At 43.8% G+C, this 17,131-nt stretch overlaps 6 protein-coding genes across 6 annotated transcripts; 3 read left to right on the forward strand and 3 right to left on the reverse strand.

Annotated features, from left to right (window-relative positions):
• Positions 1 to 526: 526 nt before the first annotated feature.
• FPOAC1_005297 (uncharacterized protein) lies at positions 527 to 2,743 on the reverse strand (the record flags this gene model as incomplete). Its single annotated transcript, XM_044849826.1, has 5 exons — positions 527 to 1,523; positions 1,580 to 1,650; positions 1,700 to 1,850; positions 1,896 to 2,252; positions 2,304 to 2,743. 5 exons carry the CDS (start codon positions 2,741 to 2,743, stop codon positions 527 to 529), a joined length of 2,016 nt encoding a protein of 671 aa, XP_044708536.1.
• Positions 2,744 to 3,116: 373 nt separating this feature from the next.
• FPOAC1_005298 (uncharacterized protein) lies at positions 3,117 to 4,522 on the reverse strand (the record flags this gene model as incomplete). The annotated part of the gene is made up of 3 exons (XM_044849827.1): positions 3,117 to 3,815; positions 3,862 to 4,179; positions 4,229 to 4,522. The coding sequence occupies 3 exons, from the start codon at positions 4,520 to 4,522 to the stop codon at positions 3,117 to 3,119; spliced, it is 1,311 nt and encodes a 436-aa protein (XP_044708537.1).
• A 2,389-nt stretch (positions 4,523 to 6,911) lies between these two features.
• Positions 6,912 to 8,550, forward strand: FPOAC1_005299 (uncharacterized protein; the record flags this gene model as incomplete). Its single annotated transcript, XM_044849828.1, has 2 exons — positions 6,912 to 7,526; positions 7,582 to 8,550. The coding sequence occupies 2 exons, from the start codon at positions 6,912 to 6,914 to the stop codon at positions 8,548 to 8,550; spliced, it is 1,584 nt and encodes a 527-aa protein (XP_044708538.1).
• A 2,986-nt stretch (positions 8,551 to 11,536) lies between these two features.
• FPOAC1_005300 (uncharacterized protein) lies at positions 11,537 to 13,009 on the reverse strand (the record flags this gene model as incomplete). The annotated part of the gene is made up of 1 exon (XM_044849829.1): positions 11,537 to 13,009. One exon carries the CDS (start codon positions 13,007 to 13,009, stop codon positions 11,537 to 11,539), a length of 1,473 nt encoding a protein of 490 aa, XP_044708539.1.
• A 2,756-nt stretch (positions 13,010 to 15,765) lies between these two features.
• On the forward strand, positions 15,766 to 16,191 carry FPOAC1_005301 (uncharacterized protein; the record flags this gene model as incomplete). The annotated part of the gene is made up of 1 exon (XM_044849830.1): positions 15,766 to 16,191. The coding sequence occupies one exon, from the start codon at positions 15,766 to 15,768 to the stop codon at positions 16,189 to 16,191; it is 426 nt and encodes a 141-aa protein (XP_044708540.1).
• Positions 16,192 to 16,300: 109 nt separating this feature from the next.
• Positions 16,301 to 16,963, forward strand: FPOAC1_005302 (uncharacterized protein; the record flags this gene model as incomplete). Its single annotated transcript, XM_044849831.1, has 1 exon — positions 16,301 to 16,963. One exon carries the CDS (start codon positions 16,301 to 16,303, stop codon positions 16,961 to 16,963), a length of 663 nt encoding a protein of 220 aa, XP_044708541.1.
• Positions 16,964 to 17,131: the final 168 nt, after the last annotated feature.

The raw sequence follows: 17,131 nt of genomic DNA on the forward strand, positions 1-17,131 counted from the left end.
CGTGCTGGACATTTCGGATCCTCAAGTCGCTGGATGATTGGATGCGAAATGAGAAAAGAAGCCCCTGGAGATTCCTTCAAGGAATGATGACGTGAGAGGCTTAGCGTGATGGACGCGTCGTCATGAACCAATTATATCATGTTATTCTGTCACTGCTTTAGGATCTTTCCAGGGTAGCTAGACAGAATTAAACAACATACATTCGAGCATAAAAGATAGCCGCTTGGTTATAGGATCCAAATATAAATAACCTAAAAGCATAGCCTAAATTACATAAAAGTACCTACTAATTTCGTCTCTTATATTCTGGGCAGTTAACATCTTTGGTAACCATATAACAATATCTCGCAACGCAAGACACAAGTCACTCCACAAAATTATGCTTCGATTTCTTTGTAAAAGGAAATAAAATATATAAACATAATAGTCGTTACAGACTGCCGCTTGAATCCACTCTCGTCTATTTTCTTTTCTCTCCAACTTGATAGACCACTTCGCAGCGCAAAATGTCAAGGCGTTTTCCAATTCAGTCAACCCAGGACCCTGGCAATGTGAGTTGACAACATGATTTCCCCTTTCCTGCTCGCTTTTGCATCTTCAGATTCTGCTTCCGCTCAAAACGGCTTTCCATAAGGTGATATGCACGCTCCGTCCATTCGAGTGCAATCTTGTACTCCTCATTGATATCGGCTGCCAGTACAGGGTCATCTGGCGATTGCTCAGCAACTAATAATGGCGCAACTGGCCAAGAACGCTTTTCCGGACCGAGAAGCTCTAGATCCTTCCCAGATTTCCAAGCTCGGTGATACCGCATGGTCTGTTCTGCATTTGTCCATATATCAATGGTTTCGCTATGAAGGAAATGTGGGAACTCCATCAAGAGTTCATGCACAAGGCATGATTTGTCTATGTTTTCTCTCCAATATGGGATCAACCTGCCCCTGGAGTATCCCACTTGCAGAGTCCTCTTGATATATGAATCCTTGCCACGGAGTGGCATATGCCAATTGGCTGATGATTCATTCCATGTAACAAGACATCGTGGCCGTTCAAACTGGAGATAGGCTTCTATATCAACGCCAGCGAGCTCTAGCATGTCGAGCCAGCGATGTAGGCTCTCCACAGCTTCATCCGAGGTGCGCCTGCAGCGTAGAATTTGTGTTAAAGAACTCGGATCAAAGTTATAGCCCTTAGACAGGTCTAGTCCACCGTCAATGAGACCAGAGACCACTGCTACGCAATCATCCATATTGAGATCAACGTCAAGGTTCTCCTTCCTGAAAATGTCGATCAACTGGTTTTGTATGATCTGATTGGACTCCGGTGAACGGACTGGCCGCCAACTTAGATACGCATCCATGCAGGCTTTGAGTTGACGAAAACCTTGTGTTCCCGCCAGCAGCATGTGCAGTTCTTCAATATTTAGAGCATTCTTACGGATATTGATGTAAGTGATGGCGCTCTGAAGCTGGCTCTGAGTCCGAATCCTGTAACATCTCCACATGCAACCACCAAAGTGCGCTCTGTAGATATCGTGTGTTAATATATCAACACTCTCGTTGGGTATAGATGGGCTTACGTCTCTTCTACCCTTCTCATCTGGTGTCTGATGAACTCTAGGATTCGTGGAGCTCTTGCGATGGCTGCCAGCTATTTCAATGTTAATCAAAATGCACCGAAATCCAGGTCAAGCACTTACACCTAGTAAATTGCACTCGCGATCTGGATCATATTCATTCCAGGTTATCTGGGTTGCCGGGGTAATAGTGCGTTCGTTGAATAGTTGTTGGACCACGTCGACATTGTCCTCTTTGAAAGCCTCGCGAATTCTGGTACCAAGACTATCTGATCTGTAGTGTATAGGTATCACAAATGGTATTGTTATAGTAACGCACAAAGGAGTAAGGTGGTCCTTTTTAAGTGATAGTTTGATATAACAATTGAACCATGTTGATCCTGCTGTTAGAATTGAACTATCCTCAATTAACAGTGAGTCTGAACCGCTAGTACCAGCTGTTATGTTTCTCTTGTGACTCTTTTGTAGGAATGCCAACTGTAAGAAAGATCTTCGCCACATCTTCGTAACGGGTTCGACGTGCTTTGGTTGCGTGGGCGCATCAGTAGAAATGGGGCTTGTGTCGATAGAGTCTACCGTTGGAATAGGCGCCATGACTGCACATGTCTGTTGCGGTGGATTTATCCCACTAGGCATGTTGACCCTCGTCATTGGCGGGTAAGGTGTCCTCATACTGCTATCGAGAGATTATCAGATCGATATCTAGGCCTGGAGAGAGGAGACTTACAAAATGATTGTTGTCAAGAGAAGTTGGAGGACATCAAGGGACTTATCCAAGTTCTTTACGCCGGCCGTGATCTTGTCTTTATTCTGCAAGAACAACAAGCCTTCGTTTCTGAATAGGCCACCACCTCTGTCGCGCTTTTCAGTGACACTTTGGATAATGCGGTGAATATCCGTCACTTTCTCGTAGCACTCGTGAATCATTTCATACAAAGAAGAAGGGAGACGCGCTGAACTCGGGTGATTGTCTGATAGACATGCCGCTGACAACACCGCCCCAATTGACTCACAGATAATTTCGACATGGTTGAGCTTGCTAACCAAAGTTTCGAGTTCCTTTGTAGCACTCTTGTAAGTCGCAATCAGTTTTTTGATGGTCTTTATTGTCTTGATCAGCTGGTCGGATAACGGAACAATGCCGACTGCCAACGAGATAGGGTCCATTGTATTGACAACAATGTATTTTGGCCTCGTACCTTTGGATCGCTGCGTACGGAGTTCTTACCCTGGGTTGAATGTATTCAATTATATATGAGCAGTTCAACAGTCCTGCGATGATGTGATAGTCCTGGAATATCCCTTTGCTTCACAACGTCTTACAACCACAGTGTTAGTGAGACAAAGATGTCGAGTAACCATGGCGGCCTTGCTTTCGTCTGTGGATGCAGATACCCGTCACACTCGGACTTTTGACTTGCAGATCACACCACCGAGTTATAACTCGCGGATTAGGTTGCACTGCCACGGCCATTAGTCCCGACATGTTTTATTATCGCAAGCTATGTGGAATTGTTCCCCTCTAGACTACCACACCTAACTAGAGTGCTCTAGGCATCAGTTCTGGCGGAAGCTCATCTGGCATGTATTCAAACAGCTCCTCGGTGCTTCTCTCAGTGTTTGGATACGCATTCAAGCTTTCCACATCCACCTGCCGGACGACATGTATCCTATCATCAGACATTGTTTCTTGTATCTGCTGAGGAGGCGCAGCAGCAATTGTGATATTTGTATGGGTGTCACCACTGTAAATGCGGTCCCTCGTGAACCCAGTTGGCTTTGTGCTGCCCCTGGGGACTGATGATAGTGGCACAAGAGTAGTTTGGTTCTGAGAGGGTTTCGTAGGGCGAGATTGTGTTCCACTCCGACTTCGCACGAATTCAATGAGCTCACTCAGGACTGCAAACTCAAGTTTGAGTTTGATCGAGTATGTGACGAGCTTGATTCCTTGTTCCCAGACGTAAAAGTCCATCAACTCTAAGACGACCATCCCGAGATCCATAATCACAATCGCAATATTGATGGCGAATAGCTTGTAGAGCATTTTTCGTGTGTTGCCAAAGGCCGTCTTGAGAATATCGAGGGATTTCCAAATGTATATTCCAGAGATGGTCAGTTCTTGCATGTAGAAACAGCACATGGAAATCTTTTCTGCGATGTTGAAAACACTGTTGAACCCGTTCCTGTTGTCTCTCGGACTATACTCTGATCCAAACAGCAATACAGTCATGGTAGTGTGCTAGTCATTGTTAGTTGGAGCAACTTGGATAGATTGCAGGACATACCCAGACAATACCGTTGATTATGATTACAGCAAGTACAGATCGTAAGATCATTCTGTCATTTAGAATAAGATGTAGTCGAGAGTACAAGACAACAGATTGGCCAGATATCACAAGAACCAAGCCGATAGTCTCGATAATCATGCCCACATAGTCGTGCGTTAGGTCGAAATAAACCACTAGCCAGCCCAGACAGTATGGAAGGATGCCGAAGGATGCAAAGAGTATGCTCCAGAAATAAAGACCAGCTTTTCGTTTGAAGGTGAGGTAGATGAGTGTCAATAGCTCAATGGCGTTGTAGAGCGCCAGTGTCGAGGCCACCTAGTTAACGTAAATAAAGCACAAAGCAACGTTACGAAGAAATTCTTACCATAACAAACACATCTCGACCAATGTATACCAATTCATCAATTTTGGCATAGTGGACGTCCCATTTGTCGCGGTGTGGTAACATCATTGCGTCTACAGGTTTAAAGGGTAGAGGGGAGAGTGAAACAAATACTCCCTGGGAGAATCGAGGGAAAGGCCAAAAGCAGCGTGCCCAGACATCAGGGCGGCTTGGCATAAATGTACCTGTATGTACGTTCCCGCCCTTCCATGTGCTCGAAGCGTCACGCTGGAGATCATGCCGGATCTCATCAGTCCCGAGGAACTTCTGAATCATTAAGGGTCTAGATCTGCATGTTCTATATCATGGCAGTGATAGGTCGTGACAGCAGGGTGAAGCTACGCCATCTCGATATGTCCGGGAAGTTTCTTTGTCGCTAAGTCTAGTTAAGGCGTCTGTCCAAAAGTTAAACAGACGGCTGACGAATAAAATATCATTAGAAACAACCCGACAACGGCCATGCATTCCGATGTCCTGATCTTACTGCTTTTGACTTTATGACAGCGGTGAGATGTTATGGAATCGGCTTAGTGGACATGAGTCTCGTTCTCAAACTCGCAAGATGACTATTCAATTATTCACCACCTGGTATGAGAGGAATATTCGTTCATGTGGTAACAGGCTCCTATGTGAGTTTATCTGTACAAGGATTTATAGCTTCGCAGACTCTGGAAATACCTTAGAAACATTAATCCATGAGTAATCATTTTAGCCATGCTGTACATTGTGTTGATCAATTCCTGTGATTAAAGTAGACTCTCGGGATGTTTTGGTATCTCCACAGAACCTGTAAACGAAGACTAATACCGAAGCAGCAATTGTACGATGAATTGGTGACGGAACTTGACAGCTTGAGTTTAAGCTTCTGTTTATGGTTGTTGACGGCCGCTCTTAAAAAATGAATGCGGATTAGCATCCACCTGAGCTTATCTGACCCTGGCAGCCACCGTGTGCCTGGCGCGTCATCACCTATTTGGGGGGTAGGAATGTTCGTTGACATGTTGAACCGACAGGTAAAGATACACAGTAGTAACCTAGTCTAGCGGGTAGCAGAAATAATAACCTCCTAAGTCTTAGGTTACAAAAATAAATAGTCTAAGAGCTATAGCCTAAGGAGCATAAAGTGACCTGCTAATTTCGTCTCTTATGCTTCCAGCGGCCAATTTTTCTGATACTCAGAGGGTAACGATGAATATAGTGGAAAGAACTTGGAATCATTTGTGATAGAATGATATAGGGACACGCCGTCTCACAAGAGGCACAGCTTGTTAGCCAATCTGAGGGAAGAGATATGTACACTATCATTTAAGCTGCAGAATATCGTGTGAGTATGTTAGCAACGCTATCACCTTGACCATTCAGGCGGCTGAACCGGCGAATTGTGGTATGATCCTTGGCAGATCGTGGCTTGAACCGGTTGCTTGTTTCTCATCCTCTTTTGACACTGACTTGATTTCCAAAACAAAATTAAATATTTTCTTCTTTATTACTAATTAATTAGTCAGTTATCCTACTTTGTCTTTTTTCACATTTCTGACTCTGGCCGTTGCATCAGCCAACGTTGTGCACGTTGGAAGATGGAAGCCCAGCCGCATCCTCCCTTTGAGCTTCCATCGCCCCAATGAACACTAAACCCCAGCTTGTCACTTCCTTGGCAATTGGAAGATATTGCAGCCCTTGAAAGGACGGCAAAAGAATCATTAGTCTTTGTATAATTAACCATGTCTATCGCTTCTTCCGCAATGCTTGATTTGGGTGTGACGATTGCCTCGTCGATTACGGATGCATCATCAGTGGTATCAATATCTGCGTTTGCATTCTCAGTATACAATCATTTTAGCCACTTAAAAAGATACTAATCTGGGAGTAATTCTATCTGTAGAGAAGTTTATCGGTCATGCAATAAAAGAGGTGCCATCAAATTGCAGCTTTCATCATTTGCCCCTGCATTTCGGTCAAAGGGTGAGTCGGAACCTTTTTCACATTCCACAACCCCTGACACTGAAGTTGACTCTTTTGGGAAATGTCTAGGGGCGATTTACATGGGGGCCTTCTGAAGGGTCCTCAGGGTATTAGAAAAATTGGCCGCTGAAAGCATAAGAGACGAAATTAGTAGGCCACTTTATGCTCTTTAGACTATAGCTCTTAGACTACTTATTTTTATAACCTAAGACTTGGGAGGTTATTATTTCTGCTACCCACTAGAGGGTTTAATCCTTCAGGGACACCTGGAAAAATGTTTTGCGCGCTGCAATCCTCCCTTGCTTGAGATAAATGTGGCTGGGTTGGCGCAGCAAGTTGGGGCTAGCGGAATTCCATGTCTGAGACTTGAAGCACAAGGACCATTTAAAAGCCGTTACTAGAAATGCCAAGGTATTGCAATTCGAAGTAATGAATGAAAGGGCGGGCTCCTTGCATATTCAGAGCCATTCATCAGGAATCTTTCTGAGGCTAACATTCAGAATGGTCCAGCCATTAATTATATCAAAATGCGAATACCTGTTCGAACGCCACCAAAAGTGAATGATAAGGCCCTCCCTCTCCCTTGCGTAATTAGAAGCAATACGTGTTATATCACCCGTGTTGAATGACTATAATAACATGTTACACGGCTAAAGATTACCATTGTGGACCATTGCTGCTCAAACGACTGTTATTCTGCAACATGGACGTTTCTTCAAAGGCTAAGTGGCACCACAAGGCCTTCATCCCCACATGCACAATACTCAGTTTCGCATGCGTTTCCATGCTTTTGCTTCACTGGCATTGGCAGTGGCAGACGTTGACTTATACTCCTCCCGCCTCAGTCGACAAGGACCGACGCTTCGCCCTGGTCATACCTGCCACCGGTTCTAGCCCTGAACTTTGCAAAACCGTCGTTACCGGACTCGCACTTGGTTACCCAAGCCCAGTTATCGTCAATTGGGGAGTTGACCATCGCGCTCTCACACATTGGCGGGGTGGTCGCAATTTAGTAAAAGTACCTGGTGTGGTCGAGTATCTTGAAGCAGCCACACGACCAGATGCGCACCCATCCGAGCGATTGAATGACGACGACATTGTACTCATTGTCGATGGTTACGACATTTGGTTCCAACTGCCAGCTCAGGTGATGCTCGAGCGATATCACAAGATCAACCGAGAAGCCAACGAGAGACTGCAAAAAGAATGGAACAAACATCAACGAGGACCAATGCCGATGCGACAGACTATAATTGGGGCAAGTGGCAAGAGATGCGACCCCAAGAACGAAAATAGGGGCACAAAGATGCAGTGCGATGTGTGGCCCGAGAGCCCTTTTACGCAAGGATCTCTATGGCCCCAACACAGACAAGGACAAGACATGCTGGGAGGCTCCTCAGATCAATTGGGACGATCTAGATGTTGAACACTTGGAAACAGACCATACAGGCAAGGTCAAGTCACGCCACTGCGGTGCCGTCAGGCCGAGGTGGCTCAACGGGGGCCTCTACATGGGGCCTGCTGGTGATTTGAGACGTCTCTTCCGTCGCTGCTTGTTCACACTACAGACGGGAATCGGCAAGGGAATCAAGATGCGTAGTGAACAGTCTCTTGCATACGAAGCCATATCTGAACAGGAGGTCTATCGCCAATGGCAGAGATCGAATGGCAACCTGAAACGTGGTATATCAAAGTTGATGGGTGACAAGCTGGAATATCACATCGGCCTTGATTACGCCGAGGAACTATCAGTCCAAACCCAGTGGGCGCAAGACAGAAATGGAAGGGACCATGGTGCATTTGTGACACTAGGCAACCAAGAACTCATTGACCAACATTCTCAGGCTCTGGGGATCTCGCCGACAAGACTGCGTGGTTTACCAGACGACATCAAGTCAGCACCGAACCCACTGTCACTTCTTCAGCCCGGAGCCAACTGGACCGACATGCCTCTCTATGCAGACTTCTTCACCGAGACCGTCTCTGCTATTCTACATCACAACGGTGTCGGTTCCCTCAAGACACATCGATCCACATGGTGGGACAGACCATGGTATTATCAACACCTCCGAAAGCTTCTTCACCTTCGACTGCGAGCAAAGGACGAGCCTGAGGATCCTCTGGCGACGGTACAGACAGCCAATGGACGTGTGAGATACTGGGCTGCCACCGCCGAACAGGAGAGCAAGTATCCCAGACAGATGAAGAAGACGTTAAAACACAGACTGGACAAGATGAAGTTTGGAGATATTTGTCGGCACAAGCACTCAGCACCAGAGGGGCCTAACCAGGAGTGGTGGGAGGAGATTTTTCGCGACACTGGTGGTCCTTGGGGTACCTAGATAGGTCGCAGTGTTATCATTTCTGTGGCTATAGTTAGTGAAAACGTATTTCATGTTATTCTTAAGATATTTGAAACTTTCCTATATATATTTCCTAGTGTAATAATGCGTTATAGGCTTAATACTATTATATTGAATTTTATTATATTAAAAGCTATAGTATTAATTATAAGCTTTTTCTTTTTTTCTTTAGAATTTCTTTTAGTCTTTTAATTTTATAGAATTCTTAATATAATAAATTCTAATTTAATAAACTTTTTATAAAATAATATTATTTTTATTAAATACTTTATAAATTATTAATAATTTTTTTTTTTTATTAAAAATTATTTTAAAGATTAAAAAGTAATTTTATTTAAAGTATTTTATTTCTTAATATATTAATAATATATTTTTTTTAAATATTATAAAAAGCCTTTAAAGCTTTTTTCTTTTTATATAATAAAGATTTAAATTTTAATTTATTAATTTAATAATTAATTATATAATTAAAAATATTATAATTAAAAATAATAAAAATAATAATTTAATTATTATTTATATTTATAATATTTTAATTTTAAATATTAATAAAAAAATTATTTTTAAAATAAAAAAAAATATTAAATAATTTTAATTAATTTCTTTTTATAAAAATAAAATTAATTATAAAAATTAAGCTTTTATAAATAATTTTTTAATTTAATAAATAATTAAAATTAATAAAGACTTTAAAGTTTATTATTTTATATAATAATTATATAGTTTTATTAATATTAATATTAATATTAATAAAAAAATATTTAATAATTAATCTTTAGAAAAAATAAAAACTTTTATAATAATTATTATAATTTTAATTTTATAAATTATATATATTTTTAAATTAAATCTATATTAATATCTAGGTTTAAAAACTATATTTTTTTATAAGTTAATTTTATATATATACTTTAGGACTTATGCCTTAAAAATCACTATATAAAAGTAGGCTTAATGCAATTCTATGAAGAGAGTTTATTCTCTGGTCAGTCAAAAGTAATGTCGTAGTAAAAACAAGTGTATGAAAGGTAGGTAGGTGTCTCTGGAGTGTCAGGCGATGTCGGCTGGAGAGTCTTCAAAGACGCAGTCTTAGCTGCGAGTGATTTCGGTTCGGCAAAATATTTTGCATCATGCAGAGTCTGGGATGTAGAATTGAGATTGTTGTTTGACTTACTGTTTTTGTAAATGACCATGCATTCATTGTAAATGTTTGGTGACTTGGATATCTTCAGAGTTTGAACTACAGTCTTCTACAAGATATTTATATCTCGGCCCATTCAGCTACTCTCCGGCAATTAGAACAACTTTTGGGACCATGACACTCAGTATGAATCATCGGCGAGACTCTTTAGAACCAACCAAGACATGATACGCTTGGATGAACAGGCCCTTGTTACTTCTACGATTTAATAACCTGAAACTATTCCGTTTGTGGTCGCCGAAGAACGCTTACGCTTGGCGGCATCTACAAACACAGGCCACGGGGTATCAAAATAAGTTACCTTTGGATGCATAAGAGACGAAATTACTAGATCACTTTATGATCCTTAGACTATAGTTCCTTGACTACGTATATGTGTAGCCTAAGACTTAGGGGGCTATTTTATCTACCACCCACTAGATGGGGATCATACAAGGACAAACTATATAGAGAAAGGGAAAAGCATATATAGTGAACACAAACGTGGCAACTCTTCATCAACGTCTCTGGTTATTGACTGAATCACATTCAACATTAAGACTACTTCTCTCACGGCCCAGATAATTGATTCCTATGACTCTACACACAACTCGTACCTATGTTGAGTGTGGTCGAGGCTCAGGAACATAATAACCAGATCCTGACTGGTGGGTAAAAAATAGTTCAACCTCTAGTCTTCAGGATACAATGACAGATTATCTAAGGGTAAACATAGTAGTCTGGTTGTATAACTGACTTGTTAATTTCGTCTATCATGGTTGGAGAAACCAACTCGTCTGCTACCTGCCGGGTAAAAGAACCCACTGTAGCCCTACCACAAAACCGGAAAGGCCGGAATCTCACGAGATATATACAACATGATGCATAATGACTCATAATGGTTCATACAACGCATATATAACAGCGTCAAAATTCTGCAGGCGCGGCATATTAATTGAGCAGACATAAGCAAAAGCACTGCCTTATGATAAATTACCATAGCCTATCAAGGAATAACACCAGGTGTTGGCTTGTCATGACACCATAGATTCAGTTACATATATCCACGAAGTCCCTGTTTCCGCTTTCGTGTCAGTTGTCAGTATTTAACATTCCTATCCGTACAATCTCCGGTGATCTACGCAAGTGACCCGTCAACCTACAGTCACGCCACAATCATCCTCTACATTGTCGGCCCGAAGATCTCCAGACCCGTCACCTCTCTCGGCTTTAAATATGAACTGATCTCGAGTCGACACTATTTTCATCTGATCTGACGTTCTCGGTCAAGTTGATTTCCACTGACAAATATCCCAAAACTTATCTCCTCACTCAAGTTGAGGATATTATTAGAAATGCCGTCGCTAGAGGCGTAATCCACGACGTTAAAGAGTCAATTTATGCTGATGAGACTGGACTGTATTTTTTATCCCCATGCTCTAAGTCTTGAGGACTTGTTCCTCTACTACTCTTTGTGCTATGCACGTGGTATCATCTTCTTTTACATCCGGCATTGTTTGTGACAGTTCTCATGATCTACATCGTACGCCTCAAGTCGGATGCGGGATAACTGGTACCGAAAGTTAAATCTAAAAATTGCAGGACTACGGACAGAATGGATGCAGGTGTATCACAATTACTTGCATAAGCACGTGGAATCCTTGACGAGCAACGCCAGCTTTAAAAATCAAGCGGAAGTGTTATTAAAAACTCATTGTGATCATATATCATTCATTCGCTATATGCTTGCTACAAATATCTAAAACCAAGCCTCGGTATGCATTTCTAAATGGAGTTGTCACCGCACGAGAAAGTGCCCCGGATCTTGCTTGAATCGTTCTCGAAGATGTTTAGCAATTCGGTAATCGATGACCACAGACCACCGCCGTTCATAAACAGCGACTGGACAATAAGAAGTCCGTTGAGGACGCAAAGAGCAGTCTTCTTCCAATTCTTGGTATATTGGCCCTTGTTGATGTGGAACCAGAAGATGGCACTAAGACCGAACGTGAACCAAGCAATCGTCGTCGCAGAAGAGATGGAGAGAATAGAGTCGAAGATGGGAATAGCGTTGGAAATAACAAAGACAATAATCCAGTATAGGGTCACGCAGATAACCCAAACGCTCCACGACTTGACACTTCGGTCGGTGACTTGGTGGGTGGCTTTGAGGCCACGCATGGCAACAACGTACATGTATTTGATGCCAGTGTGACCGAATGCCATGGCAGTCGCAAACACACATGGCAAAACGAGTCCATAAGCGACTTTAGCAGCAAGTCTGGGCGCAGATCCCAAGGCAGGAGATGTGGTGTAGTCGCCGGCCAGACAATAGATAGCGACAGCGACGATGGTGTAAAGACTAATCGAGAAGCATTCAAGGCAGGCCAAGGCCATGGGGAAGTCTCGGCTGGGGTTCTTCATCTCGGCCATGTACGAAACGAAGCTGATATTTCCTGCGTATGCATAGCAGATCTTCAGACAGGCGTTGAGACCTTGACGGAAAGTAGGGTTACCGATGACTTTGATCTCCTTGTCCCAACCAGGGGGGGCCTGGGAGGGTGAGGAAAAGCCCAAGCTGATCATGACAGTGAGAGCAGCAGCCAAAATGCTGAGGGTAGATGGGATTCCGGATTGCGAGACGAATTTGACGGTTCGGGGAAGACACAAAACCCAGCATGCGACAGTAGCGATAATGACGAAGCTGACAGTACATAGAGAGTGGTTACTAAGGGTATTGAACGCAACAGACAATGTTACACTGGCAGAAGCGCAAGTCATCATAACTTTGATCATCAGACCAATACCAGCAATTATCTCCAGAGGTCTTCCGCCGATGATTCCACACATGTCGACGACATTGACCACGTGGGGGTACTTTCTGTAGAATTGGAGGAGTTCGTAGGCAGTATAGGCAGAGAGACAACCGAGACCGATGACGGCGATGACACCAGGGACGACACCGAGAACTTGGAGACAACCGGGGAGGGACAAAACACCAAGACCGACCTGGTTGGTGATGAGGACGAAGACGGTGTCCCACTTGCCCAGGGTTCTGTAGTTCTTTCCGCCTTGGTTGAAGATGTTTTGAACGGGCTCGTCTGAGTGCTGCTCCTTGGAGGCCATGATATCATCGCCGGCATCGTTGATGTTGCTGATCTCATTGCCATCGATGCCACGAATGGAGGCAGGGCTGTCCTGACCCTGTTGGTGGCCCATATCGGGCTGGGTCTTTGTCGTCTTGTCCTCAGTGCCCATGGTATAGTCGACGAGTACGTAGGAGGATATAAGTGGTGACCGTCAAGGTTATGTAAACTTTATGCCACTACAAAAAACAAACAGGGACACAAGTTTAGAGATACAGAGGTAGTAGCAAATTGTCAACACTGATGGGCCGTCGAGTCAATCCTTATATACATACGCCAAGACAAAAGTCTCGAGACGTTTATCTCTATCCGAGTGGATTGCCGAGCGGCTAAGGCAAGTGAGAAAAAAGTCGCGTTATCAAAAAATGGAACTCTAATGGCAAAATGACAAAAGAAAAACAAGCGGTATATCGTGGAGCCCCATGGGGGAACGAGAGTCTCTCACGTAAAAGTTAGCAAATCGTCAATAACCATCAGGTCATGAAAATAGTGCAAGCGAGAGACAAAACGGGGACCCGATGAGAATACTGGGTCTCCATCTTGTTACGTTATGGACAGCGATCTTTGCTGCAAAGGATGATGGAGATCCATTCTGAACCCGTTGGGTGGGAATTTAAAAGAGGAACGAGAGATAAGAATTGCATGGATTGTTGTATCAAGTGAATTGTCGTATATCTTGTTCAATACACTTGATACAACTAATCCAAGTCCCATGGTGTAGTTGAATTGAGGCTCTTTATTGTTCGGTCCGAAGGTGAAGAGATCTGGTCTAGCAGCATTTTTAATCCCCTGATCACCCCCTGCGGCTTCGTCCGTACGCCAAGGGTACAAGCTTATTTTTGGCTTATTTTTCCGGTCAAGTCGTACCATTTTCCCTCAACGGTACAAAGATTAAGTCTAGAGAAAGTTTGTTTCCGTTACGCGAAAAGTAGCCTCTTTTGACACATGCATTCAGCATTTTGTGGACCTACAGACTCCCCTATCTGTTGATCAAGGTCGGAATATCCGACACCGGTCCGAAGAGTGATAATCAAGTCTGTCTCTATTGGAGAATTGGAGAAATCTTGGAATTGTACTGTAATTGTCGTGAGTCTCGAGACTTGAGGCCATCGTAGCATGTTTATCGCGTTCGGAGATATTGTCGGCCTTGCAAGGCAATTAATTAAACTTAAAAACTCGTCAAATTATTCCCGTTTATCTCGATAACAGTTCCTTCAAACACACCACTGTATTTACTTGGTTTCTCCGAATCCCGAGGCTGCTTATGCAGTTGCCAACGACAACAACAACAGCAATCCTTTACGTATCACGGAACGGAGATGTAAAACCTAATTACCATTGGCATGCATCATTTATTCATTCTAGAATAATAACGCTCGCCTCATTTACCGTCTTCATTGGCTGTCCCAACTTTAGCTGACTCGCTACCGTATTCCCTCAACAAGGATCGGAACCAACAGAGAGGAATCATGTTGGAGAGAGGAGAAGAGCTGCACTTACATTGTGGGGATAGAAAAGAAAAGGTTGGGGAAATGAGGGGGAGAAGAGAGACAAGTCTGTGCACCGAGTTTCTCTTACTCAATCCTCCATGAACCTCCGGGTTTTCCTCTTGACCATCCTAGATCGCGGGGATGTTATGGCTTGGCGGTTATTTAGACTTCTTTGAGTGGACTGGAAAGGGAAACTCTCTCCGCATGAAAACAATCAGCTGGGACACGAGAAGGTGACTTGTTATTTGTCTCTTGCAGCGCTTGGGTCCGGGGAAATGACTGATATTGCAGTGCGCCCCTCCCTTCTCTTCTCTCCCCCATGTTTTTGGAGAAGCGGTTTCCAAGGCAGTGAGATTGGGGGTAACGTAGTCTACATCTCGCTTGTCTATTTGCTTGACATCACTTTACCTTGGCACCTGGATTTGCTGCCGCCTTGTCCCACTTGGCAATAATTATACGACTTGGGTAGTTAACATATTGATGTCAATTGCAGGGACAACAAACATTTAAGCTATCGCTTGGCAAAGTAGAACACATAACCAAATAACTGTGTCTAGTCCGGCATAAAATCCAATCCGTCTAATGGGTAGCAAGAAATTGACCTCCTAAGTCTTAGGGTAAAAGAATAAGTAGTCTAAGAACTATAGTCTAAGGAGCATAAAGTGTCCTACTAATTTCGTCTCTTATGCTTCGGGTGGCCAATTTTTCTAATACCTAGCCAGCCAAACTATAGTCCCTCATCCATCATTGCTCTTTGTTTCAGGATCACTCATCTTGCCCATGTCCGCCTTCACGTTCACGGTGACCACACGCCTAACTGATCAATCCACGATAGATCGCACGGAGGGCCGGAGCATTGGTGAATGTCGCTTCACCAGCGGGATTCTCTATAGTGAAGAGCGGCTCTTTGTTGTCTTTGCGAAATGGTCACCGGTATTGATGTCGTCAACAATAACAAACGCGCACTTCTATCGGTTGAGAAAGACGTTGAGGCGTTGCTTGTTCTGAGTGAGCCTAGGACCAGGCCGGGGATACACAGCGCACATGACTATGGGGACTGTACACTTCTGGTGGTTTTCGATTGTTACACCCTCGATCGAGGTCGTGTACCCTCAGCAGAGCACAGAGAAGTTAGCCGCTAGCAGCATAAGAGACTAAATTACTAGGCCATTTTATGCTACTTAGACTATACTTCTTAGGTTATTTATTTTTTATTGCCTAAAGCCTAGAAATAAATTCTTCTGCTTCTACATTATACGCAGGATCTTTCATTTGGGACAGAGCAGCGACAGATGGGTAGTAGCAGCCCTCACTTACACACCTCTATGGTGACTTGGATGACCGAGATACACATTTCACGCTACATCTGCCATGCCTTATGATACTAGATATCCCACAAGAACCAACCGACCGCGTCGTCGCCTTCCTATGGAAGTACCCTTATGACCCTCTAGCTTTGAACGACGCTCTGCGGGCAGTTCTAGTCTGGGACAGCATCTCGAAGGCAGAGAACTGTGAGGCGGAGGTCTCGGCCTCTGGAATTGTTGATGGGGTACGAGGAATGAAGAACCCCGTTCCTGAAGTTGACCTTGCTCACTTTATTATCTACTGGCCACACTACAAGCGGTATCACGAGGTCAACCACATGTCTCGGTATATGCACCCTTTCCGTTTTGTCCATGCCCATTATGGGCAAGACACTCTCAAACATGGAGTGCATATGAAGATCGATTCTAGCAGTCTGAACTCTGAACGAATTCGCGAGCTGGTCGCGAACCTGGGATTGCTATCGCCCGATTATTGAGTTGATTTTTTATGTATACTTCGGGACTTACGCCTCGGAAATCACCAAATAATAATAGCTATCGCCCGATACCCCAGCCGATCATTTTGTTCCAGTGCTACCTCAATCAATGCCTGTTACCCAACTCATCTGGCCTAAAAGTGCCCGGACTGCACACAAGGGCTTTGAAGGCCTTTGTTCACTGCTCCTACTTAATGACATCAAACTGTGTGGGCTCTCTAGCTACCACTTTCGATATGACTGGCTGCAGCATGTCTCGATGCCAGGATGCTTTGCAAATCCTATCATCCGATCGCCTATCTCAAGCCAGACTTACACTCCAGTAATTCCCATTTCCACGTTCTGGGCTACCGACATTCGAGGAGACTTGGTATCCATTTCAGGCTCACATCAGTTTGTTGGACCATTCTTCGAGGACCTGCAGCAGGTCGCCGGACCCGAAAACTTCCACCACCGACCAGGTTCGATTGCTGACGCCTTACAAGACTACTGCGACTCCGGAGTTTCAAAAGAAGACTTCCTCCGTCAAACCAAGGAACGACAATGCATGCGACTCAACCTTGTGAAGGCCCTCGACGTATTTATGGAAGATATACGCATTGACAAGGAGTCAGGACTGCTTTTCTGGGATGATATGGAGGGTGAGGTCATACTAGCAGCCGAGAAGGGTGCTATCCCTTGGGTGGTCGAGCGTGAAACGGGAATTCCCCAGCTCTTACACAAGTCTTGTCCTGCTCCATCCGCAGCCCGAAACCCCCGCCTTCGAGCATAAGGGACGAAATTAGGAGGCCACTTTATGCTACTTAGACCATACTTCTTAGACTATTTATTCTTTTAGCGTAAGGCTTTAGGGTTAACTTTCCTGCTACCCACTAGAGTGTTATGTAAGAACTGTCATCTTATTTGCGACGATCTTCCTATATGTGTACTATGAAATAAA

This window comes from Fusarium poae, chromosome 2, assembly GCF_019609905.1.
Source record: "Fusarium poae strain DAOMC 252244 chromosome 2, whole genome shotgun sequence".
In the NCBI taxonomy this organism is placed as follows: domain Eukaryota; kingdom Fungi; phylum Ascomycota; class Sordariomycetes; order Hypocreales; family Nectriaceae; genus Fusarium; species Fusarium poae.